The sequence below is a fragment of the Anopheles funestus genome, chromosome 3RL, assembly GCF_943734845.2.
Source record: "Anopheles funestus chromosome 3RL, idAnoFuneDA-416_04, whole genome shotgun sequence".
NCBI lineage: Eukaryota > Metazoa > Arthropoda > Insecta > Diptera > Culicidae > Anopheles > Anopheles funestus.
The window spans coordinates 22,579,125-22,604,375 of NC_064599.1; the positions used below are offsets into that span (position 1 = coordinate 22,579,125).

The following is a 25,251-nucleotide window of genomic DNA, read 5'->3' on the forward strand; positions in this document are numbered from 1 at the left end:
TTATATTTTTCAGTGGCTAAAGAAAATGATTAATTTTTTTTGTCAAAAATAAAGTCAAACAATTGTTCAGAAATTTCAAAATGATATAATAATTTCGATTCATGGATATACATTATTTTTAAACTTCATTTTGAATAAAACAAATTTAAAAAAATAAATTACAACATTTTTACAGATAATTCAGCATAAATAGAATGTAACCAAATATTAAACGATATTTTCTCTCATTCGGTGTCCATATTTTTCCTCCCCTCAACTAGACGGCGCCTCGCTAAGCCAGGTGGCTTATCTACTGTCGGAAGGATCCACCCTGTGTGGCATCTCTCACCCAAACATTCTGTTCCCGGTGGCAGCGGTAACCGAGTTATCGGGGCCACCAAAAGTCGCCTATCCATTGGCGGCCAAAGGAAACCTCAAACTGTAAGTAAAGTCTAGGCCCATCCCAACACATCCCATCAACCGACTAACGAGAGATTTATATACTACATATTTTGGCAATCTTGAGTTTCCCGAATTTTCCTGGGTTTTTCTCTTTGCTGTTTTTTGTACAAAGAGCACACGGTAAGGAAGTCTTTTTGACGAAGAAACAATACGAAAAGTGTTTTATTTAAAACGAAAAACAAAACAGAACACAAAACACACCAACTTGCATCAGTTTCCTGAATAAACATTACACGACAGGGTGTTTTTTTGTTGGTTTGGTTTGTTTGTTGGGGCTCGATTTCAGTGGACAAGATTTCACACAGTCACACACACACACTAAACCTTGACAACAAGTAAAAGTCTCCCAAGATAGTGTCCAAAACCCGAACCAAATGTGCCGCGTGATGGTAAAAAAACCCACCTAACAGGGGGGAATGGGAGTCGTTTTTCCATGTTTCCTCTTTCGGTCGCGTTGAAATGCGACAAACAAAATGTCACCCATTCAGCCATTTCCTTTGCTACGGACTATTTTTCCCACCGTCGAAATGTATTCACTTTGGTCTGAAAAAGAAATTCCCTTTTCTTGTGTGTACGATCCCAAACAGGTATCCCTTCGTCAGGGATGAAAACGGGGGTTTGCTTTGGTGCATTTGATTTTTGTTTTCCTCTCTCAACCTTTTCATGTTTTCTTATACCGGCGTCGACCCGATTGAACGGTGCTACATTTATCAAATAGACATTAGCAAGCTAACCAACCTTTGGCGTTGGTGAAATCAAAGTGCCGCTAGAAAGGATCGGTAGGGGGAAAAAACGGCACACGGTGTGCGGAATCATGCCTTTTTTCTTAAGAGACTATGGGTATTTTGTCCACTTTTCGCAGAAATTCGTTTTTCTCACTCTGTTCTATGTTGGTTCTTCTTACATGCCATAGCATAATAATGCTACACCGGGGGCAATGTTCGGTTAGCATAATATGGGTTCGATTTAGGCTTTGTTTTTCCTTCACTTACTAGCTCTCGATGGAAAAAGAAATGCTTTCCGTTCGAGAAGAAATCTACAAGAACAATCGAACCTGACACTGCCCCCTCTCCAGTACGACGATTCTTTCTATGTGAACCCTTTTCAAAGGACATGTCTAAGGATACGCCGTAAAAGGTTCTTTTCATACAAGGGCCACTCTTGCTCTTCAGCTTCATCGTTTGTTCTGAATGATTACTTAACATATGAAACGATTACTTGCATTTCTTGCTATGATCAAGCACGTATCATGAAATGTATCGTATCACTGTCGTTTTGTTATAAACAAAAAACTGAAATCATTTTTTCTTTCTCAAAAGCCAAAACATATGCCTCCAGAAGTACGATGATAAAGATTGGTGTACTCACCGCAATATTTCTTTGCTCAATATTTAACCTCACAGTTTTCAGGGGTGATCCTTCTCGCTTGCGGGAGCTGGATTATCCTTCCCTGTTCCATCTGCCAACACAAAACCTCAAAAGCAAATCACCATAAATTTAAAACCAATCTTCTGCCAATCTACCATCATCCACTGACCCACACTTGTTTCCCGCTCGCCATTCCAGATACCTGCAAAGCTGCCGGGAGATCGGTATACAAAATTCGCAGCTCAGCACCCGACAGCTGGTGGAGTTCGGTCTGCAAGTAGCCCGTGGCATCTCGCACCTACATTCGCTCGGCGTACTGCACAAAGACATCGCGACCAGGAACTGTGTGTAAGTTTGTGTGGGGGGAGGTGTTTTGCTGGGGGTAAACAAGAAGGAAAGAGTCACATAAACATCACATCATCTGTAACTGACTGGGGCAAAGCGGGAATCAAATCAAGCTAGCCAACGGGCACAAAAACGCTGGTCCCAAAACAACATAACAACGTTTTTCCTTTTTAAATCTCTTTTGGGGGCAGATTTTTATTTCTTCCCTTACCGTTTTTCTTTTTCGCTTGTCCTGAGCTTTAAAGGCACATTTTTCTACTTTTGGGTAGGATCGTTGGTTACTAAGGAAATTGTGTAATGCTGTGAGTGTTAAAATATGGGCGCACTTTATTCGGACAAAAGAACAATTTCTGCTTTTCTTTTCATCCTCAAGCGATGTTTCAGTCAAAGATATTTTAAAGTTCAAAAATTCAATTATTCTATTCAAGAATAAAATAATTTGTCAATGGTAAGAATATTACATCAAATATTCTACCATGTAAAAGAATTATTCTCACAATTGGAATTCATTATTTCTAAATATTTTATATTATCTAAATATCAAACATTTATTTTTTTTTAAATTCATACAACTTAAAAGGACATTTAATTTTTTTTAAAACCTCCTTAAACCGATCCCTCTTCCTCATCTTTCGCACATTTACATGCAGATAATGCTACGTTACTGTGTCATAAATTCGTAATAATATGCACTAACAAGAAACCACAATTCATCCACAAAATGGCTCCGCTGGGAGCATCAGTAAGCGTCCGGATATCAGTAAAAAGCAACGAAAAGCAAAAAAACCCAAAAAAATCTGATCCATTTTCCATCTATCTCTTCTCTTACAACCAAACCACAAAAAAAACAACAGCCTAGACGTGGAGTTGAACGTTCGTGTTTGTGATAATGCCCTGTCGCGTGACGTCTTCCCGAGCGATTACCACTGTCTAGGGGACAACGAGAACCGGCCCGTCAAGTGGATGGCACTGGAAACGCTCGAGAAGAAATTCTTCACCGCATCCAGCGACATCTGGAGCCTTGGGGTGCTGCTCTGGGAGCTGGCAACACTAGCCGCGATGCCATTCGAGGTATGTACCAATAAGGGGTAGTGTGACCATTTTGCCGCTTTTACCAAACATTACATCAATCACAATCAGCGCAAACCGGAGCCGGCCGGACGAGGCGCATTAAAATATTATATTTACTCTCTTCTCGGGCAACGTGTACGAGTGGGTACTATACCAACCTTTCCACACTGACACTAATGGTGCAGGCTTGTCTGTTTATTTATGATTTCGTCACTTACACAATACAACTTTGCCTCAGCAAATGAGAATACCGCAACCGAAGCGACTAGAAGCGCCGGGACACATCCGAACGGTGGCGTTGGTAAACGTTTCAGTTGTCCCGTGACACCCTTCAAGTTCGCCCCATTAGTGATAATGGTTTGAATGGTGTTGACCTATTTCCGATCGGTATGTCCCCGGCCGTTGGTGGGCTGTAATTTTGATGGAACCACAACATTCACTCGCACCACACACGCTTAGAATGCGTTTGTGGAGGGAAGAAAAAAAAGTACTGACCGCACTCCAGTAACAGAACTTCCAAAAACCGCCAACGAGATGTTCGGAAATATTGGATAAAGTAAACAAGTGTGTCGTCTGGCTCCGGACGATAAATTTCCCCTGGGGGGTTGTGTGAGGAGTTCAAAATGCCGGATCGGGTCGCCTATCGTCAGTTTCATTTTCAATTCCATCAGCACCAACACAACTGATGTTGTGGAGCACCATGTGGTCGTGTGGCAATGTTATAGCTTTTGGGTAAGGATTTTCGTTCTACGCAACATAGGACATTAGGAGTCGCCGTGTCGGCATGTAGCCATTACATTGATTATGAATTAATAATAAATAACAGTCAATTAATTAAATTGATTCTTTCCGCGGTTTGGGCTGAACATGGCCACACATTTACTACACAATATCCCAACGTCCTTCCCAGCACTCGTGGCGAATTTCGTTCAAGATTTCCACTTCTCGTCTTGCTAACAATCTCCTGCCGAAAGGGACTCCTGGTCAAACGACTCGGGTGAGGTAATAACACTTTAAGCGCAACAATAATCATAATCATTGGCGCCCATTCCGTTGCTGGCATCATCGTGATTGCATTGTGTCCTTGCCGACGAGACGCTCATAAATTCGACTAATCGTTTTCAATTCTTCATGTGCATCCGGGTCGTTTTTGGAGGAGGTCTAGAGTTGGGTTCTCCGGAGGGTTTGGCATGAAAGTTGATGGAAGTATGGAGGATTGCTTATATACTGCCCATTTTATTTACTAGCCCTCCCAAAAACCTTAGCAACAGTATCATTTCCCTCATTCCAAAGTTTCCCAGATGTTGCGGTAATAGCCATCGGGAGTTTTTTTATTATTTCTTGCCCTTGCCTTTCTCGTTTTCTTTTTCCGATGGGTTTTGGTTTTTCCTTTGCGTCACGAACAAGAAACAAACATTGAAGAAAAACAAATTTTTCAAACAAACTTACAATAGAACAAACCTCCTTTCCGCCACGCACGTGCTTCCATTACCTTCCGTAAAACAATTCCTTACATTACGCAGCTCATTACATGAAAGAATGCGTACCATTCCCCCTTTTCTCTCTCGGTTTTTGCTATTTCCCAATCCTCACAGCTGCAAAAAAATATCCTCTGCCTGGCCAGAAATATTTAGGCCAGGCAATAATGGTTCCCCCGGCTGCATCCATGCCGGAGCTATTTGTGAGCCATTATGAGCATCCTTCGGGTGTTTCTCTCTTATGAGTTCCCTGTTTCTAGCTTTCCCAACTTCCATTGCCGCTTGGGCAGTAAGCATAATTGCGAAACACTCCGCTTCCATCCCACCCTTGGTATGGTCACTCCTTTCTTTGATCATCAGCATGGAACGGCAACGAAACGGATGCGCCCTATTGAACGAGCAGCAAGCAAATGTGACGCACACACTTTTTTTTTCGTTGTTTCTATCGCCCTACCACGAAGTTATTTCTTCTTCTGCCTCGGTGTGATATTAGATTTCCCGTTCCACTTTCCTAGTGTCCGCCATTGCAGACCGGGTCGGGACTAAATTATTTCATTGTCTTTGATCCCTTTTCTACCACCACCGATACACCATTTGTACCGTAATGTTCAACCCCTTTTCGTCCTTTCGCTTTTTTTGTTTTGGTATGGTTTGTTGTTCGCTTTTGGTAAGACCCTTACGAGAGTTTTATTTGCTTTTCACACTCACTTAACGCATCCCGTTATGGATGGATTGTCCCTTAATGTTACAACGGTCACCCTTTCCACGGTGGTGGTGAATTTTCTTGATTTCGCTCGCATCTATCGGGTCTGTCCCCTTTTAATAGTGGCAATGCAATGGATTACGCCTAATGCGTTTGTGTTACTGCGTACTTTACGTGTGATTTTGTTATGCTTTTTTCTTTGCAGGAGGTGGACTGTTTCGAATTATCGGCTTACCTACGGGATGGCTATCGGTTAGCACAACCGGTCAACTGTCCGGATGAGTTGTGAGTAGTACCTTTTTCTTAATCCTTGTTTTACTTTTCGCTTCGATTGCTGGGTTTCAGGTTCGGTGGATAGGGTGGAAGAGCAGTGATTGTATTTATGGAAATATTGGAACCGCTACGCATCGGTTGAACTTGATTACGACAATGACCTAACTCAATATGATTTGATGATGTTTTTTTTCCACTAAATTAAGCAATTATGGGTACTTTTCACACTTTTTAACAAGTCTCATGGATTTTGTTTTTTTTTAAACTTGTGTTTGTTTAATATTGTTTTTCTTACTTTTTCTCCTATTTAATTTTACTTTTTTCATGTTCTCATTTATATGTAAAGTTTTGGTTTTCTTATCCATAGAGTTTTTCTGTTCTGTTTGCAGTGCTAAATTAAATATGTACTCAATATATTGTGGACTGTAAGTTATTTTATAGTTTTTTTTTTCAAGTTGATGTTTCTCTTTAATTTTTAAATTTTATTCCTCATGCATATGTAAATTCTGTTAATTCTTTTTTTTTTTTTTTTTTTTTTTTTTTTGCTCGGTTAGAACGGCCTGGCCGTATCAAGACTTATTTTACCACGTAGCAGGATAGTCAGTCCATGCTACGGGGGGACGGTCCGGATGGGATTTGAACCCGGTCCCTGCCGTGTGGACGGGCGCCGTTTTTCACATGCACCACCGGGCCGCCCCTGTCTTTTTTCTTCTTTTTTCTTTTTTCATTGTGTCAAAAATATTACATTAAATCTTTACCTGTTTAGAGAAAATTTGAGCTCGTTTTCTTTTGTATCTTTATTTAAATCTTTTACCGAATTTGTTTCCAAAATCCAAATTTATTGATTTTAAATATTGAATGCCTTTCATTTGTATATTGATTTTACTTTTATTTTGATCGAACATATAAAAGAATTTATCCACAGTTTATTATCTTTTTTTGTTAAGTCTGTTTCAGAAATGTCTTTAGTTGTAGCTTCTGGTAAATTCTTGTCTTTTATTCGATTTCGAAGTAAACGTATAGCAAATTGTGAGTAACCGTCCTGTTGCACATGTTTTAAAATTTTCCCAACATATTTTGTTGTTTTCAAAAACTTTACCATAAATTGTGCATGGAGACAACGGTTACATTTTCGTAACCGTCGCAATAAATATTTTTCTTTTTCTTTGTATTATAAAAATATTGTTTTTTGAACCGTGATATAGAAAAAACCTTTTGAAAACGCTCCATAATTATCGCATATTATGTGTGTGCCGCTTCCCGAACGCATTTTAAATTATATACTCCGCAGTAAAGTTATATGTACGTCACGTCCGGATGGTTTTTGGTCGTAAAAATTCAATACCATTTCTAAATGAACGATTCACCGGAATATGCTCATCAGCAGATTCAGAAAATTAATTCCGCTCCACTGTGTGTTCTGAGTCTACACACACGCACGAAAAAAAGGCGACCGAAACCATCAATTTGGTGCCGCCATGTTGCTGCCCTAATAAAATCGCTAACAACACATCGTAAAATGTTTATCCTTCATCATCGCGTTAGAATCGTTTCCTACATTCGCTTAGCTGGTTCATATTTGGCACACAGCATGTATAGAAAATTGGCACGTTGTTCATTTTTTTTTTTCGTTGTGCCAACATGATTTGATTCACCTACATGAGCCTGTGCTAATCGCGCCGCTTCCGGTGTGCAAAACGGATGCGCATCTTTAACATGTGGAGTGGGGATGTGGCACGGTTCGCAAAGCATTCTTTTTGCCAAAGGCAATTTACGAAGAAATTACTCCACGAGAAACAATGCACGGGATGTGATGGGATAAGTGTAACAACAGAAAAAAATGATCAAATTGCTGTCGTTAAACACTAGTGAAAAGATCATCTACCAGATCCATGCTTACTGCAGTTTTTTTTTTAAATTCCAGGCCATGAAACACGTGTACCACGTGGTTGGAGGTGGTTGGAGGTGATCAAGCGAAGAGAAATGGTAAACGGCCAAAGCATCCGATGCTTTTCTAACGAAAAATTCCATGATTGTACTCACCGTAACGGTTGTAAAGTTACAGTTTATGTCACTTCCATAAAACCGTACCATACCATGATCGTAAAGATGCTTCACACGTACACCGAAGCCACATTGGCCAAAGTGGCGCTCGAGGTGTTTATGAATAAAATTACCTCTGGCGTTGCCAATAATTGCTAGGACCAGTGGCAAAATGTGTAGCTTGTAAGTTACTACTGTTACTAGCAGAAGCTTTTGTTCCATTTTCAACGAACCGAATGATAGTGGTAATCGTTTTATTTCGTAAAGTAAATAAACATTTGTTCCTGATGAAGGACATCTAGAATGCACCGTAGAATGAGACGAAAGATGTGGAAAAGCATTGAGATTAAGTTGATTTTCTTAAAGCAATATCTGCATAAATATGATTGATGTTTTGTTTCATGTTAAAATCATTAAATCATCATTTAAAATCCTTAAATCCCTAATCAATGACCACATCATGCCAATGTTCAAAGATGCAATCAAACAAATGTTCAAAGATGCAATCAAACAAATAAAAAAATACCTAACGGTTTGCTAGTGTTAGCTCCATCAGCCATTCAATCGACTTTAGACTCTCCAGGATCTTCTTAGTGTAAAGTCGTCTATTAGTAATTGTTTCAAAAGCATTGGTCAGTTGATATTTTTAGCTTTTCTTTTAAATAATATATCTTCTTTTGGCTTGTTTAAATACTAAATATTATTCACAATAGTTTGAAAGGAGAAAAAGGAGAAAATTATGGAAACCTCATTTATATTCAATCGAATCAAACAGGCGTTATTTGCATTCCTTACCAAAATATGTGCTTTCGTTAATGTTTTAATATTAATACAAAAACTTTTTAATAGGTTTTAGGCAGGTGTTATTTCTATTTTTTTTTAAGAAAAAACCCGTTCAGACATTGGTATTTCTATAGGCTCTCAATTTTTATTTACTTCAGGCGGTTTCAGGAGTCCTCTAAATTGTTCTCAGTTCATACAATATCCCAATCTTTCGGCTCAATTTAGGATTACCACGTTTCCTTTGTCCTTTGTCCATCCTTTGTGGATGGGTTGAATAGACTTTACGGGATGGTCCGTCAAATGTACTATTATTCGTTGCGCGATAGTGAGTTTGTCGTGCAACACATAGAGCTTTTAATCGTAGCTGTTCATCCAATATGTTGCCAAACATTCAAAAAACCAAAAATCCTTCCGTATATTTTCCCTTAAATGCGGTTATGAGGATGTCGTTAGCTTTGGGCAGAGTCCTTGTTCCTCAACAATGTGTATCTACTTGTTTTATTCAGAAAATTTTCATGTAAAAAAGAACTTCAACCAGTGGAGTACAACAGTACTGGGACGATATGTATACTCAAGCAAATATTTCAACATAAATGTTGTTGTCTGCTTTGTAGAAGATCCGTTAACAAATGATGAGCCTATGTCATCCGCATATTCGAAAACCTAGTTGGGCTTTTAGGACATGTTCTCCAAAGTTTCATGTACTGATCATATTAGCCTCATGTGATCTTCTGAGTCTCATATGATCTTTTCAAGGACTAAGTTGAAGAGTAGACATACTAAATCATCTTTCTATTCCTTAATATTCCCCTCATAACAAAAAGAGTTTTCTACCCATCATTACACAGCATGGAACGTTGTTCATTATCACTCTTAGAAATCTCGTGGTCTTGACGAAGTCAATCAAGAGATAGTAGAGGTTGACCTGGTGCTCCGTAATCTTCAACCGGATATCTAAATTTTCGATTCGTAATTCTAAAAGTTTATAAATCTTTTTTAACAAATGGACAAGTCTATTATTTGTATTTGAAAGAATAATCCTTCCCCAATTTTATGAAGTAATCTCGCATCATTTAACATCAGAATGTAGTAATTGAAATCAGTCATACAATCAGATGTTCAATCAAAAGTGCACTCGACTTTATTGATATTATCAAAATAAATATTTATTCCCAATAACTTCTTTTCCAGCAACTTGTAGTATAACCCTCATAGTTATCAGTGTTGGTTAACTTCAACATCCCCAAAGGATGTGTCCTTTCCGGGTTATTATTATTTCAACCCTAGTTTCATATCCCCCGGAGGCATTTTGCCTGTTTGTAGTTATCCCTCGCAACCATCCCACCACATCCGATGAAGTAATGTTTTTTTTTTTTAGGGGGATGCATAAAATCATTTACATACCGTTACGCCTCGCCAGTTACCGGAATGGGGCTCGGGTACTTAAACCAAACGACTGCATTCTCGGCTCGGTTTGTTGCTGTCAAAACAAACCTTGCATCGAAGCGATGTTTGTCCTTTTTTTTGCTAGCTAGACACATAACACAACTGCACAACTTCCCACACCATTATCGTCCGGGTGTTTTGTTCTATCGCGATGCAACGCATCTTTCTCAGATCGCGCCCGTATCTATCTTATACTCTTATCTTTCGGGCATTTCACTACTATCGTGCTTGCTTGTTCGGATGCGAATTGCAAAAGCGCAAATGTAACCATCCCCCCACGCTGGTAGAATTTAATGCTCATTTATTCCACACAGCTTCGCTCCATTATTGGTGATTCCGCGTGTGAATGCCATCTTAAAAACAGTTTTTCCTATGCAGCGGCACTATGATCATGACGTCCGGAAAACTCGGCGCTACCCTGATGCCGTTTTTGGTTGTGTTTTTGCAACCGACGTCTCATCATCGGTACGCGAAATGTAAAACAACAACGCCACCGTTCATGCAAAAATAAAGCGCCATTAAGTGGAACGAAAGCACCAACTACTAAACAGTCTTTGCCGTAGTGTCGTCCTTAAAACCTCGACTCTATTACAACCTTCCAAACGATCGTGTCGCGACAAGCGCAACATTGGTTACAAAAATCGTTTGCAGGAAGCATAAATCCAAATGCTATGTTGTGGGGCAATGCGCGTGCACTGCAGGCTAATGGAGTTGAATAATTCAACTTTTTTAAATAAAGACACCACGACAAACACATAAACAAAGAAACAAAAACACAAACAAACGCCATCCAACCGATCCAACACCGATCCAAAAACGGTGGACCAGCGAGACAAGATCCGTACTGCGCGATGTAACGGTTCCAATCTTTATTTCCTTCCGATAGGGCACCGTGAAAAGAAGAATAGAAAACGAGAAAAAAAAATTACACCCTTCGTCCTACACGAAAGCTAAGGGAAAAGTTTCCAACCAAAAGTATGACCAAAAAGTGTCGCCAGCTTCCGGCACGGGATCATAAAGTGCACAAATAATAAAAGCTGCGAGCTGTGTCGCGTGCTCTACGCAAATGGGCTGAAGTGAAGCAATAAACTAAAGGGAAAAGTTTGTGTGTTTTTTTTTTCGTTTCTTGCGAATGAACCTCACTTTACGACAGCTTACACTCCCAGTGTAATGGATACATATCAAAAGGACGGGAGGAAAGAGGTTAGGTGGGACCCAGAATGAGCTTGATATTTTGCCGTGGTTTGATGTGTTTTTTGTTCTGATTTATTGGCAGTGAGTGTTAGGAGTGATTTCATGTTTTTCGTGTTTTACTAATTTCGAGCGTACATAAAGTTTATGTGAATGACGCTTCTTTGTATTAACACTAGAACCGCCGATGGGACTTTTTTGTCCCATCGCACTCGAAAAAGGTGTGTTATTCCGCCTGCCGTCGTGAAAACCCTTTGAATTTTTTTTGATTTTTATTTATTTTAAACTATCTTTTGAATGCGCTTATAAAAAATTTTGTATTCCATATGGTACTTTAAAAAAATCATTTCCAACCTAGAACCGCCATATGGGACATTTTTGTCCCATAGGCAAAATACGTTGTGACGCCTGGTATCCCTGCTGCCAACGAGTGACGGATGTGTCGTCAATAGGATGTCAAGGGATGTCAATAAGAATAGAACATTAAAAGTGCGCGAAAGTATTCAACTACATTTGTGCTTTTACTTTTGTTTACTACGGGCTTAATTTTTCGCTGTCATCAATCGACTAGTCTATATAAGCACTTCGACTTGCCGGCTTGCTAGGTCGCTTTGTTTTGAATATTTTTTATTATTGATTAAGTTGCTAATAAAGCTTTGTTATTCCTAATTGTGATGCCTATTAGTTATTAAACCACCAAAAACCCTTAGGTAATAATAAACATGTATGTTTATTATTATTATGTTAAATATGTATACATAACGTATGGGACAAAATTGTCCCATATGGCGGTTCTAGTAAGGTTGAAAAGTTCGGCGGTTCTAGTGTTAAGCTTTTCTTTAGTTTTTATTGCAGTTTGTTTATAGTTTTGAGGCTGTTTGTTGTTTAGGCAACGTTAGAAAGCATTTGCGAGTAATAGATGAAAAATTACTAAAAAAAAGTTATGAATTTTTCTTAAATTATTTTTTCATGTTAGAAAGTTTACCCACGGAGCGTTGGAACTTGATAGTATGGCTAAGCGATATTTCTTAAAATAATCCTAAATAAAATAAAATTGTTTTTAGAATAGTAAATTTATTTGTTTTCCCTTACGATAACAATTAATTAAAAGCAAATAAACTTATTACCGCTTTTCGCCCTAAAATATAAATAAAAACTGAGAAACTAATGTAAAATACCATTTAGTTTAATGTTTAAATTACACAACAGTTATTAATATTAGATGTTATTTTTGTAGGGTACAAAACATATTTCTGAATATTTCAATTCAATCGAGCTTCTTCTTCTTGGCTTAACGACCTTACAGGTCACGCCGGCCATTTCTGGTTTACTAGACTTATTTTACCACGTAACCGGATAGTCAGTCCTTGCTACGGGGGGACGGTCCGGATGGGATGGGAATCGAGCTAAACCTTTTAATTTGGAAAGTGAATGAAAATTTCCAATATGAAACTGCAACTTTATCTTAAATCGAATTCTGGACATTTTTAATGTCAAGTTAAGGTCGATTGAATTCGAAAATCAAATAGCAGACAAATCACTTTCTATGTTAAAACTTAAAATTTAACTACTTTATTTCCAACACTCAATTTCGATTTTCGTTTCTAGATGGTGGTTTGAGTCCTTTTTTATTTGTTTTTTTTTTCATTCAATGGGCTCTTCGAACCTAAGTACATTGAACCGAATTAGTGCCGTTCAAAACGATGATCCTCCTTGCATAGCTAAAAAGCATTTGTCAAGTCCGAAATTAAATATCACTGTTTTCCAGCAATCTCTACCAAAAATATTAAAAACCAATACCATTTAGTCCGGATACCCCTAACATAAAACAAGGTAAAAAATCATGCTCCTAATTCTGGAAAATTACTTTACACACAATTCGGAAGATAGTATGAACTGTGGTTGATAGTTTCTCGTTGATAATTACGCCAATAATGAAATCCGAAGTACTACAATGTATCAAACCTGATATTAAAAGGAATTTATTATAAAATTACACCAGGATCGGTTTATAGCAAAACTGTAAAGTATAACACCGATGGTGGACCGATAGACAGAAAATATTTATTTTATGCCCAATTACGACCTGCCAGATGGTAGTCGCTTGTTAAAATGATTCTAGTATATCATGCCAGTCATATAAAAATAAAAAGCAGTATGATTATAATCAGAGTTTGAAAAAAACTCAGTGCAAACATGAAGAATGTCCGTAATTTGAAGCTGCCCGTAATGTGAATCAGGACGGTAATTAATGTAATGAACGATGAAAAGTTTTTTCTCATTATGACCTAGAGATTTTTTTAAATTTCTCAACGCTCAACAATTTATGCATCTCTTAAATTTCCTTAAAAATCTATTCATCATCATTTTACTAATTTAGGTGCATTTTTTCACTTATTTATAGGAGTATAGAACGTCCTTACAACTTTATGTGCTTGTAAAATTCACATATTTAATCTACTTTTTTCATTTTATTATTTGAATCTGTGATGCATTATTAGGTAAAGTGTTTTACTGTTCTGTGTATAATGTTTATTCCTGTTCTACTCGATTTTTAGTAAATCATCATCAATCTTCTAATTAATTATCTACTCTCTATAATTACAATTCTCAGTTTGCGCTGCACCAAATATGATAAAAGTATAATTTAGAAGAAAAAAATGTATTTATTTCATTCGCATAGAGCAATCCAAATGCATATGCCACAACAAGCAGACTGATCATAACTGTGGCCACGCACTCCATTTGCTGCTATTTCGAAGCACTCCAACATCGTCCCATTGTAATGCTAATGTTGTTCCGCACTTAAGCCTTTCGACTGGTGCTATTGTGCAAATATGTAGCATAAAATTAACAAAAGTTTAAGCTGCAATAATTCGCTTCAACCGTGTCCATCCACTTCCACTCTCCGCTAGTGTTTCATTTGTGCTTTGATTGTGATTTTTTTTACACAACCCTTAATGTTCGTAAAGTGATAGAACGCTGCAGATGCTTCACGCCACCAAAAGCTTGTCCACCATGGTACAGAACAATGCCAACTAGAGCTGTAAGAGAGTAAAGAACAAGCTAAACAAAAATAAAAAGACAGTGTAATCCTTTTGTGTTTGTAGGAGTAAGAGGCGAAACCGTTTCCGGCCACTCGTATTGTCTTTCCTTCTCCCCTACGATGGGAGCTCAACTCACTCAAGCCACTTGACCATTGTTTACAGCTTTATGCAAAGCAGAGTCAACTGAATAATGAATGCTTAAGCACTCACTTGCGTCATATTTTCGGGTGGACACCGTTTGCCTCCCAAGTGTGCCCTTGTCCTGCAATAAGCGAAAGATGCCGCCAAGAAAGGATAAGCCAAATGGTGTTCAAATTATAATCTGCCCTTTTTGCTTTTTTGGGTCGAAGAATCGAAGAAAAATGAGCAGCAAGTACAAGATGGGGTACAATTTGTGGACGTGGTTTTGTGCTGCTTGTCGTTGCTTTATCTTTTGGACGTAAAACATCCTTCGGCACAATAAAAAGAAACAAACACGCTAGTCGATGCTTTTTTGGGTCTCATCCCAACCACCCGCCCTCATGTTTGCCATCGTGTAGATCATTTCAAGTCAATTGAACTTGCGAGCGAAGATTTATGCAGACGACAATCGCTTCCAGTCTGTCATTATAGCGATCGTGAGCAAGTAATTGAGATGAATAAAATCCTCTTCATGTTAGGGAAAAAGAAACAACAAAACTATCCTCTAGTTTTTGTGCCCATGCAACTCCCAACGTCGGCGAGCTAATTGAAAGACAAATTAATCACTTTAGATTTATTAATTCAATTATCGTGGCATTATGGTTGCGGTTCGCGCCTTCCACGGGGAAGCTGACTCACGTTTTAGTTGAAACAACGGACCATATTCCACTGTCTGGTTTAATAAATCTTGTCTCTGTGCCTTAAATGACAGCCCCTTTGCCAAACGATACAGTCCATTGAGTTGCCGGTTGTTGGTCGTCGAATGGTGCATAAAATTGTTCAATCTTGGTGGCGAGTATCCGGCCGAAAGCAATTTGAAGATAACTTTGATATTAAATATTCGGTGGAAATATTTTTGTCACTGCTTTAATACATATTGCTATTTTTAAAAAGAGAGTTTTAATAACTTTTTACAATTCTTCATTAACATTTATGTACTTGAAGGGAGATAGAAATTTCCCATTGGGTTGACGATCTTCAGTCTATTTTTAACAATTAAAATAAATGTTTGACAAGAAACTTCAGTCTGTCATAACAAATTGTATCTTTTCCAGATATTACTTCACTGTTTGGCGGAAGTTCAGCCTCCACAGGGAACGAAGAGATAATTTGCTCTTGATTTTCTTTTTTTACATTTTACTGCACTTTACTTCAATGTTTGGCTGTTCTTAGGTGACCAGAACAAAAATGAACAAGTTTGTGAAGAATAGCTACGAAAGAAGACAAAATTCTGGATGCACTACTAAAAGACAGGGAACTCGTATGAATAATCGATGAAATAATTCAATTTTTTATTGCAATATTATGCCAATTGCCACTTGATGCCAAATTAATTTTTAGCTTACAATGATTTCAGAAATATTGTGATCTAAAAAAATACTAATTTCAATTGATGAAGAAAGAGAAGATGTTTATTGGAAAACAACTTCATAAAGAATCAAGGTGCATTTTCATTCAATATTTAATTTTATTTATTTTTTTTAAACGAAGCATAATTAACAAATTAACAAACGAAGCATAATTATAAGTCTATACTCTTGTACATTTTTTGTTTAAGTATCGCAATTTATACGTAAAAGATACTCACTTGTATCACATTAATATTCATATAAAACATGATGAACCCAACATAAAGTGTTTCTGACATAAATACTGAGCAATAGGTGTTGAATATATCTTAATCGAAATTAAATTTCTTCTACAAATTTGTGTTTTCGCTATATATTGATAAGTTAATGAACACATCCAATCACAAACGGTACTGCTTTATTCAACAGTTTTCAACTAAATTATCTCTCAAATTTGTTTAAAAAAAATGTATCACCGGCACTGTCCACCATTTTGACACAGGCCGTTCCAAAACTGCAATACAAAGCGTATCATTAATTGAATGTCAGGGTTCTCCATTTTACTTTCTCCTTTTCATTCCGGGTTTTTATCCTTTAATTTTGTTAAACATGAGTTCACTCTTTCTCAGTGTGTGTGTGTATACGTACGTTCAGTATGAAATGTGCAACACCTGAATAAATTATTGTCGTACAGGAAACTAAAATAAAGAGACATCGAAAAAGAGTGAAGCAATTGAACACGCACACACACACAACAATCCCAAAAAAAAAACTTCCAAATGTCATTTCGTTATTAAATTGCATTACCTTCCGGTCTGGTTCGTCCTACGTGTAGCAGTAGTATGCAAATTGCTTTGAAACTTAAAACATTTTCCATTCATTCCCAACCCCTGGGAATGATTCTTCAATAGCCCCCACCTTCAATCGCAGCAATCCCAGCAATCGATCGGCAAGAATTCTAACGACCATGTTCCGTACTGCTTTTTCCCTTTCATTAATGCTTTCTCGTCTTCCTGGCAGCTATACGGTAATGTCCTGTTGCTGGCTCGCGGACTACAAGCAGCGTCCATCGTTCCCCCAGCTAATTGCCTATTTGCACGATTTTCATGACGACCTCGGCAAGTACATCTAGGGTGTGGCGACCCTTCACCGCCCATACCGCCGATATGCTGCATTTCACGGTTACTCCCATCGGAACGTCTCAGGGTGCCTCGGATCGATCGAGAGGAGAACCAAACTAAAACCAAAAAGGGAGAGTCCCGACGTCCTTTCGTACGGCGTATGGCGCTGAAGTTCGAACAATTTCCGTTCGTCTGACATGCATGCGGAGACATTCAGTCCCAACCAGGACGCTCGCAGTATAAGTGTTTGTGTCCTTTTTTTCCCTACCAGCACCATTTAGCGCACAAAATCTGTGAAACGTGACAAAATTGTAGCCGATCGCAGCGCAACATGTCGGTCGATAGCAACTGGTTCTCCAATGTCACCGATCAAAATGGAACGCATCGGAATGGAGCTGCAATATCGAAGGTGTATGGTAACAGACGCAAAAAAGAGAGGACACCCATCCGCATAACCCAGTTGCAGTGTTTAAAAAAATGTTCCTCTATAGGGAGAGGATGAAACATTTTGCAGAAAAAATAGGTAATAAAACAAAAAACATTTAAACCAATAAAAAAAGACCATTGAGAGTGAAATGACGGTGTATCGGTATATTGCACCAGCGAGCAACAACGTCCAACACACACACACACAAAAGTGTGCTTGAATAGATGTATGTTTGAGTGTAGTTATTGTACTCGATTAACAAAAATAAATTTAGTGAACGTAACAGAACAAACAAACAAAACCACACGTCGTTATACATGTCGTTCACAAGAGGAAAATAAAGAAGCGAAAAAAAAGGAATAGCAAAGGTATTGCAGAAAAAAAACATAAATCAAACAGAAGTAGTGGAAGTGAACCGAGGAAGCGAATAAAACTACTATCAAAAGAGAATGAGTGATAAATCAAAAGCGAACAAAAACAAAGGTAGAAAAACGCAATTCAAAAGCCAACAGAAAATAAACGTTAAACGCAGCATTAAAATCAAAACTAAAACCAAATAGCACACCAAGCGAACAAAAGTCACAAAATGCGTAGAAAAGCAAAAACTATTATAATGAAAAACACATTTAAAAAAAGGGCATCTAAAAAGTGAAGTGAAAACAAAAAAGTGAAAACAAACCACGAAGCGAAAAGCAAACGAAACCAACCAAATTGATTAAATATACACATGTTTATATATATTTTGTTACGTACGATTACATTTTGTACAAGTGTAAAACAAAAAAAAATGAAGTGAAAAATTAACACACCGAAACAAACACACAAACACGATACGTACAAGTCAGGAAAATCAGGAATGTAACATTTGTAAGTGACGTCAGAAAACACGAAAAACTACACGCACATAAAGTGGCCAACTGTAAACATCAAACAAACGTACCGAAACAACACCACACCACAATCTAGAACTAGAAACTTTTTCTACAAAACAAAAAGAAACACACACACACGCCGGAAACACGAGGAAAAATACAACAAAAGTCTCACCCCGAACCAGGTGACATATGAGCTGACTTTGAGCTTTTCATGCAAAAGGGGAACCACATTTTCGCTTCGTAGCGTTGCCTACTTTGCTGGAGTTTTCTTTTGTTCCGGAACGCGCGTATGTTTCCTTTTGGTTGCATTTTTAAGTTGCAATTTATTTACATCAAAGTAACCCAAGTGATTTAGTTTTTTTTTCTCTTTTATTTACTGTTCGTTTCGATACAGTTCGTAACATAACAATACGTTTACTAGTGTTTCGAGTTAAAGTTTTAAGTACTACTAAGAACTCAGTTTTCTTCTTATCTTTGCTTTTTTACTATCACTAATGAAACATTATCTTTATACGTTTATTTTTTTCACTTATATCGAAAGGCCGGGACAAGTTAGTTTAATTATTTCATAAATGTTATACAATTATTTGTTGAAAATAAGGGAAAAGCCGGAAAAATAAAAAAAAAAATTAAATATTTGTTGATTTTAGTACAATGTATAATTTTAATATTATTGTGTTTTTATTTGTATAATTTTCAATATCTGGTGCCACGCATTCATACTGTTATCCATTTCGAAATTTGTCTTTTTTTGATAACGTAGATCGTTATTTTTATTCTCAAACAATAAAAACAAAAAAGTGGCTGTATATATGTATATGTTACGGACTGTAAAAGAAAATTTGGTTGCTTCCTTCAACTTCGCTTCCCCATCTCAAACATGCTTTTGCTTCTTCGCTTTTCATAAAAAGAAAAACCAAACTACAATCTATACCGCAAATAAACCTTTCACAATCGCTCACACATTCACCCGCTTTACGAAGGAGGTTAAACAAGTTAAAATGTTTAACACTTATGTAAACTATTCAAAATGCCACACTGTGGCGCCATTTTGTGCAGCTAATCTGAATAATACAAAAGCAAAAGAAAACACACGCTCGTTCTCTTCCACGCTTCTCTTTTGTGTTTGTGAGGCTTCTACTGCTTCACCGAATGTTTTCTTTCCTATAACTATTTCGAAAATGATACTAAATTTAAGACAACAAAACAAAAACAAAAACATCCACTATTGGAAACAAACAGGGTAGTAGTTCTATAGGCAATTGACAACACAAAATTAACTGTTTTCTGTTTACTAAGCTAAAATGAAATGTTGTAAAGTTTTTTTTGGTTTAAGAAAAAAAGTCCTTTAAAAAAACACTGTACTAAGCTTAACTATTTCGCTGTGTATTAAAACGATTAAACAAATCATGAATCTCAGAAACAACCATTCCAAAAATTCGCCCTTAAAACCTCCCCCAAAAACTACATGTAATGTTTAAGCATGCTCTCTTACAAATACTCTTTACAATCTAAAGCCCTCTAAAGCGCTCTAAAGCCCCGTTTTTCTCTACACGAAAATTGAACCAACAAGAAAACACCCATTTTCTGATGTTCTCTAGATGTTACTATTTAACACAACCACCACTACCGGGAAACGGAGAAAAATGGACGGCAGGGGCAGAAAAATAAAACAAATTTTATTTTTATCTTTAATTTTAAACTGGATTTTTAAGGCACATACACAATTGTAATATAGAAAAGTTGATATGTGTTGGTGTGAAGGCGTGCTTGTTTGTTGTGTGTGTCCTTAAACCGGTAAAATCAAACCGAATTTAAGCCACATTCCTGTTTGGGGTTGTTTGTTTACCAACTTGGAATTTGGTTCTATTCTTCTCTTCGTTATGTTTCCTTTCTTTACCTTTCTGTATCTCAAAAATGGGTAAAATTATTAGAAAATTTTAATTAAATCTAGGAACCATTAAGTTTTTCATATCACATTTAATTTACTTTTCCATTTCCTTCCTTTTTCTAAGTTTTTTAAAACTTTTTCAAATGTGTTTTATTTTTTTTCTTTTATGCTTAAGTGTAATGTGTTTATTTCTTTAGAATTTTAAACTCTAAACTTCATTTTTCCTGTCTGTATTTAACTTACTAACATTCGTTACCCACTAGTAGCAAAGAAAACTATTTAAACCACTCATCGCACGTTAATGTAGCCTAAAGCCAAAACTAATCCTCTTGCAGAAACCGTACCGTAGTGTGTCTAAAACAAAATACTTTTTCTTCTTGCATGTCTTAGGCACACAATTGCACGCGAAGAACAACGCCAACAATGTATCCCTTTCGCACAAACCTTACTCCTTGCAGCAAATAAAAAGTGCATTAAGTTAATAAAAACCCCTCCGAAGGGTTTGATAATGCACAACACACTGTTAACGCAATACACTGCCAAACCATGGGGAAATAATATCATTGTATTTGAAAAAAAACACAACAAACTAACAAACAATGGAAAATTCGGAACAAGTTTCACACTTAAAAATCGATGTTTGTCGTGTCCCAATCGTGTCGCCAATCTCCTCTCATGTCGATTTGCTCGTAACTGCTAAGGTAGGAAGCTACAATTTACTTAGGATCTAACTGTTGTTTCATCTACATCCATTAGAAGAAAAAGAAAACCACACACACACACACACGCATCACACTACACATACAAAAAAAAAACCGTAAAATTCCACCACACACTTGCACAGATTCGTAACGGATGGAAACAATACGCGGCTTCAATTTGTTAAGATTACACGCCAGGACACGGAAAGTTACCACAAGATAGGTGAAACGTTTAATGATGCGATACCAGAATACTGTAAACTAAAGCTGTGTGAAACAAGCAGATTTCTCACTGGTGTGTGTTCGGGGAATCCAACCGAATCACCACAACCGTACCATGAAATGTGACGAATAAAGAGAAAAATATATGTCAACTTTAATTGTTGATTCAAACATACACTGGAGGAGTGATTCATAACAAATGTATCCGAAAGTCTTGTGTTGTTATTCCTGTACGCATATAACAATTCACTATACTAAAACTTTGTTTAAATAAAGCGTTATTTTTAACTTTTCTTCACTTAGGTGCCCTAAATTGAACATCCCTTGCCGTCGTTCAAATCTTTTTTCGTACTAACTTAACGAGAGCTTCAAAAATGCTAGCTCCACCTATATGTGGAAATACGCAACTTGTTTTAACAATCTGGAAAACAAATGTTTCATCCTGATTGTATGCAATCAGCAGAACACCATGTTCTAATTTTCAATTATTTTGCGTTACTCATTTACTAGTTTCACTACCGCTTATACACAACTCTTTTTAACAATTTATTTGTTTGTCTGTAATTTAGAGTTTTTGATAACATTTCATCATAATACGCACTAAAAGAATAAAATTTCTTGTACTACATTTTAAGTACGTGATGCATGTTCAAACGCTCATAGCTTTCATCAGTAAAAGCTCCATCAAATCATCTTCAACAATTTTAGTACAGAGTGAGTAATTTTTTAAAATAGTCGAGAATGCGAAGCGTTCTCGCGCTTCGGATGTTAACAATCAATTGAAAACCCTGTATTTCAATATTATTTGTTCAATTTATACAATTTTTTGAAAATATTATGCTTAAAAATAAAATAATATTTAAAATAATGTTTAGTTTAGGGCAAGTTTTAGGCATAACATTTCTGAAATCACTCAAAACAGTTTATTTTTTTTTGTGATGCGTGTACTGTCGCCTTCTCGATTTAAATTTTCCTTTTGCGTGGCTGTCTGTAACTCCCCATAGCCGGATGTTTAGTCTCTCACATAGTACATACAGTCCCTCTATTCTAAATATGATCTTGAAGTACGACATTCAACGTCAACTATCTTCTGATGATGTGAAATATGTTTCGACAATCCATAGTTTTACCAACATGTATTTGCACGTTTCTTTACTCTTTTTTCACTGAATAATTTTTTCGAGAATTCAAATAAATAATTGAGAAAACAAAAACAATAATTTAGCTTGCTATTGGCTAGAAATGCAAATTAATTATAAACAAATACATGAAGCTAATACAAAGCACGAGTGCAACTTGTGTATAAGCTTGAAACAAAATGATACGTTTTACAGCGTTTTTCTATTTTAAAAACCAAGTGCGCCGAGTAGGAAAAAGTGTGCGGCTAGTCTAAACTCAATAGAAAAACCCTATACTACTCCATTCATAAATGTTAGTCGTAAACAATCATCGAAAACAGCAAAAAAAATCATTTTGTTTAAGCTTTGTTGAATTATAAACAGCTTATAATTAACGGTAGCTATTAATAATTTACCGTAATTTATACGGTGAATTAATTCTAAAACATACCGAATATGCCCGGGATAAGGCAAATTACAAGGAGGAAATGCCTTGCGAAAATTGTAATTACTTCGGCCCTCTGTGGCTGACAATACGGCAAAAGCCGTAATCATGTAATAAAATAAAATAAAAAAATAAAATAATTCTAAAACATGTATCAGATTTTGTCTATTTAGTTTAGTTAGTGACGTAAAACTGTTTATACATTAAACTAAAAAAATTAAATTTTTTTTGATAAAAGCAAATAAGTTACGCTCAGTAATTTTTTTTATATAATAAATTTAACATTAGATATAAACATTATAAGCTTAAGTGTTGTGCGTAATTGCCATTGAATTATTTAGTTTTTTTAAATACTAGTGATTAACACACCAATTAATACATGAGTCTAGCTCAAACGTGCTAAAGCAGTAATATGTGTAGTAAAATAAATATTACTTACATAACATGTAAATTAATAATATTTTATGATTAACTTTAATAATAATAAACTATTTAGAATCAAACATATTTAAAACATATCCACTAAAGTGGAATTATAAACGAACAGCCGACTCAACTCCCGATTCGTGAGTTCTGCAGAGTTCATACGCTGACACGTACAGAAGCGTAGGAATAAATTGTTTTTTAACTGGCAAAGAATGGTTTTAATAGTATACCAACTGCTTTATTCGTCGGGTTTTTATCTGTTTGATATGATTTATAAAAAAGTTTATCATAAAAATGTTTGTAAATTTGTTATTCAGCCTGTACCATCGGAAGGTGAGTTTCGCAAAGTTAATACATGAATCATTCTACCATCAACCGCTAGTGCAATGTATGCGAATTAAATCCAATTATAAAACGCATTCTCATTTTATGGAATAAGTAATATTGTTATTACTTTCATATACTTAAAAAATAACTTTTATCAGTATAGTTTACTGAATTTTCTTCTTCTCAAAGGTTCATCTACCAAGAACAACTGAGTAAGCCAATGGTGTTAAATTTGGTACAATTCATCAAATTAATTTCGTTTTATAAAAGTTTCAAAAAATGTATGAAAAGTTGTTACATTTTATTTATATTTTCATATTATAATTCCCATAATACATATCACTGTATGTAAATATGTTTGAATTTGTTTCGGCCAGACCGATAATCACATCCTGCTCCTAATTAGAAGTTATTATAAATATTACATACTTTGACATTTTAATCAATTAGATTAAATACTTCTTCTTCTTCTACTTGGTTTAACGACCTCTAAGCGCATGGCGATCATTTCTGGCTTACTAGACTTATTTTTACCATGTATCTGGATAGTCAGAATGGGATTTGTTTCCCGGTTTTGTCGTATGGAACTTGCGGCGTTTATCACAAACACCAAAAAGCCCCGACTTAATACTTATTACTTAACCTTATTTGCAATTTATAAAATACTTTGATTCTGAATTTTGAATGTGTTAACCTTTACAATATATTTATGAACAAAGCTTAACAAAGACGTCGTTGACATTTGTCTATAACGAATTTATTGGGGGAAAATTGACAAAAATCTCAGGAACTGGAATACAATTTAACATTCTTATAATTAATGTTCTTTTTATATACTCTCTTAAATATTCAAAACTACACTTTTATCTAATTCTTAATTCTAATTAATAATAAAATTGGCGGTTAGTTCAAATTATTTAAGTTAATCATAAAACAGTCAAGAAAATAAAGATTTACTCACAATTAGTTAGGAATGAGAATGGTTCAGCCGTAATGCATGAATTATCATGAACAAATAGACGAACAAATATGTCTTCTTATTTATTTATTTATTTATAATTCATGATTACGGCTTCGGCCGTATATGTCTTCTTGTTACGACAAATTTATTCAACTTAAACAAGAAACAGTAAGCTACTGAACAAAAAGATGGCAAGTATTAAATAAAGGTAAATATTTATAGCCTTTGAACGAACTTATCACTTGCCAAATTTAACTAAACAGTATTAATTTCGTCAGCAAAGAAAAATATAACTTAATACAAATCAACGAGCAAACGCTCGACTGAAGCTGAGTTCTGATGAGTTCATACATCAAAGCAATGCATCTGTTGCTGTTGTAGTGAGAGGATCGATTCATTATAAATCGCAACTTAGCAAAAAAAAAGAACATTAGGCTAAAATTTCCGCATTTGTTGTACTATGTAACCTTTTGCTTTAATTACTTTTTGCTAAATCTTTCAAGAATTTGATGTAACAAATTCGTTCACTATGATGAGAACAGATGAGTTCATACGCATTACAGTATCGGCTTGTTAACAGCAAACAATAACCAGAATAAATCACATATTATGTTCGGTTGAAGATGACAAGCAAAGAATACTCAAAAGTTTTATACAAATTGTAGTTTAAAACAATTCAAAAGCTAATAATTACGAATTACTAATATCAGCGAATCTACGGTACAGCCGACGACACAAAATAAATTTGAACTTTTCGACTATGAAATAAAAACGCGTCGAACTCGATTTGCGTTCGGTTTCTCAACCACACATACTAGCGCACATCGTGTGAGACGGTGTGTGTTGATCATCAAGACAATTGTTAGGCACTCAGTCATTCCAAGCAAGCGATGTTGAGCGATCTCTATTTAAAAAAAACTTGTTGTAATTTTCCTTAAATTAAGGCTCTTCTACATAATTTTCCCATAATGTGATAGCGAAATTTTGAAGAAAAGTTCTTCGGTTATTGCTTGTAAATA

General features: G+C 36.1%; 2 protein-coding genes across 4 annotated transcripts in view; both read left to right on the forward strand.

Moving 5' to 3' along the window:
- Positions 1–21,130, forward strand: part of LOC125771954 (tyrosine-protein kinase Dnt) — a 60,347-nt gene extending 39,217 nt beyond the window's left edge. For all 3 annotated transcript variants that reach the window (XM_049443173.1, XM_049443174.1, XM_049443175.1), the window contains 5 exons: positions 261–420; positions 2,008–2,157; positions 3,009–3,225; positions 5,612–5,691; positions 16,739–21,130. In XM_049443173.1, the coding sequence (XP_049299130.1) occupies positions 261–420; positions 2,008–2,157; positions 3,009–3,225; positions 5,612–5,691; positions 16,739–16,850 (719 nt within the window). In that variant the 3' untranslated portion in view covers positions 16,851–21,130. The remainder of the gene's footprint in view (positions 1–260; positions 421–2,007; positions 2,158–3,008; positions 3,226–5,611; positions 5,692–16,738) is intronic.
- The window catches only part of LOC125771996 (uncharacterized), a 439,681-nt gene that overhangs the window by 140,515 nt on the left and 273,915 nt on the right, over positions 1–25,251 (forward strand). The window lies entirely within an intron of this gene.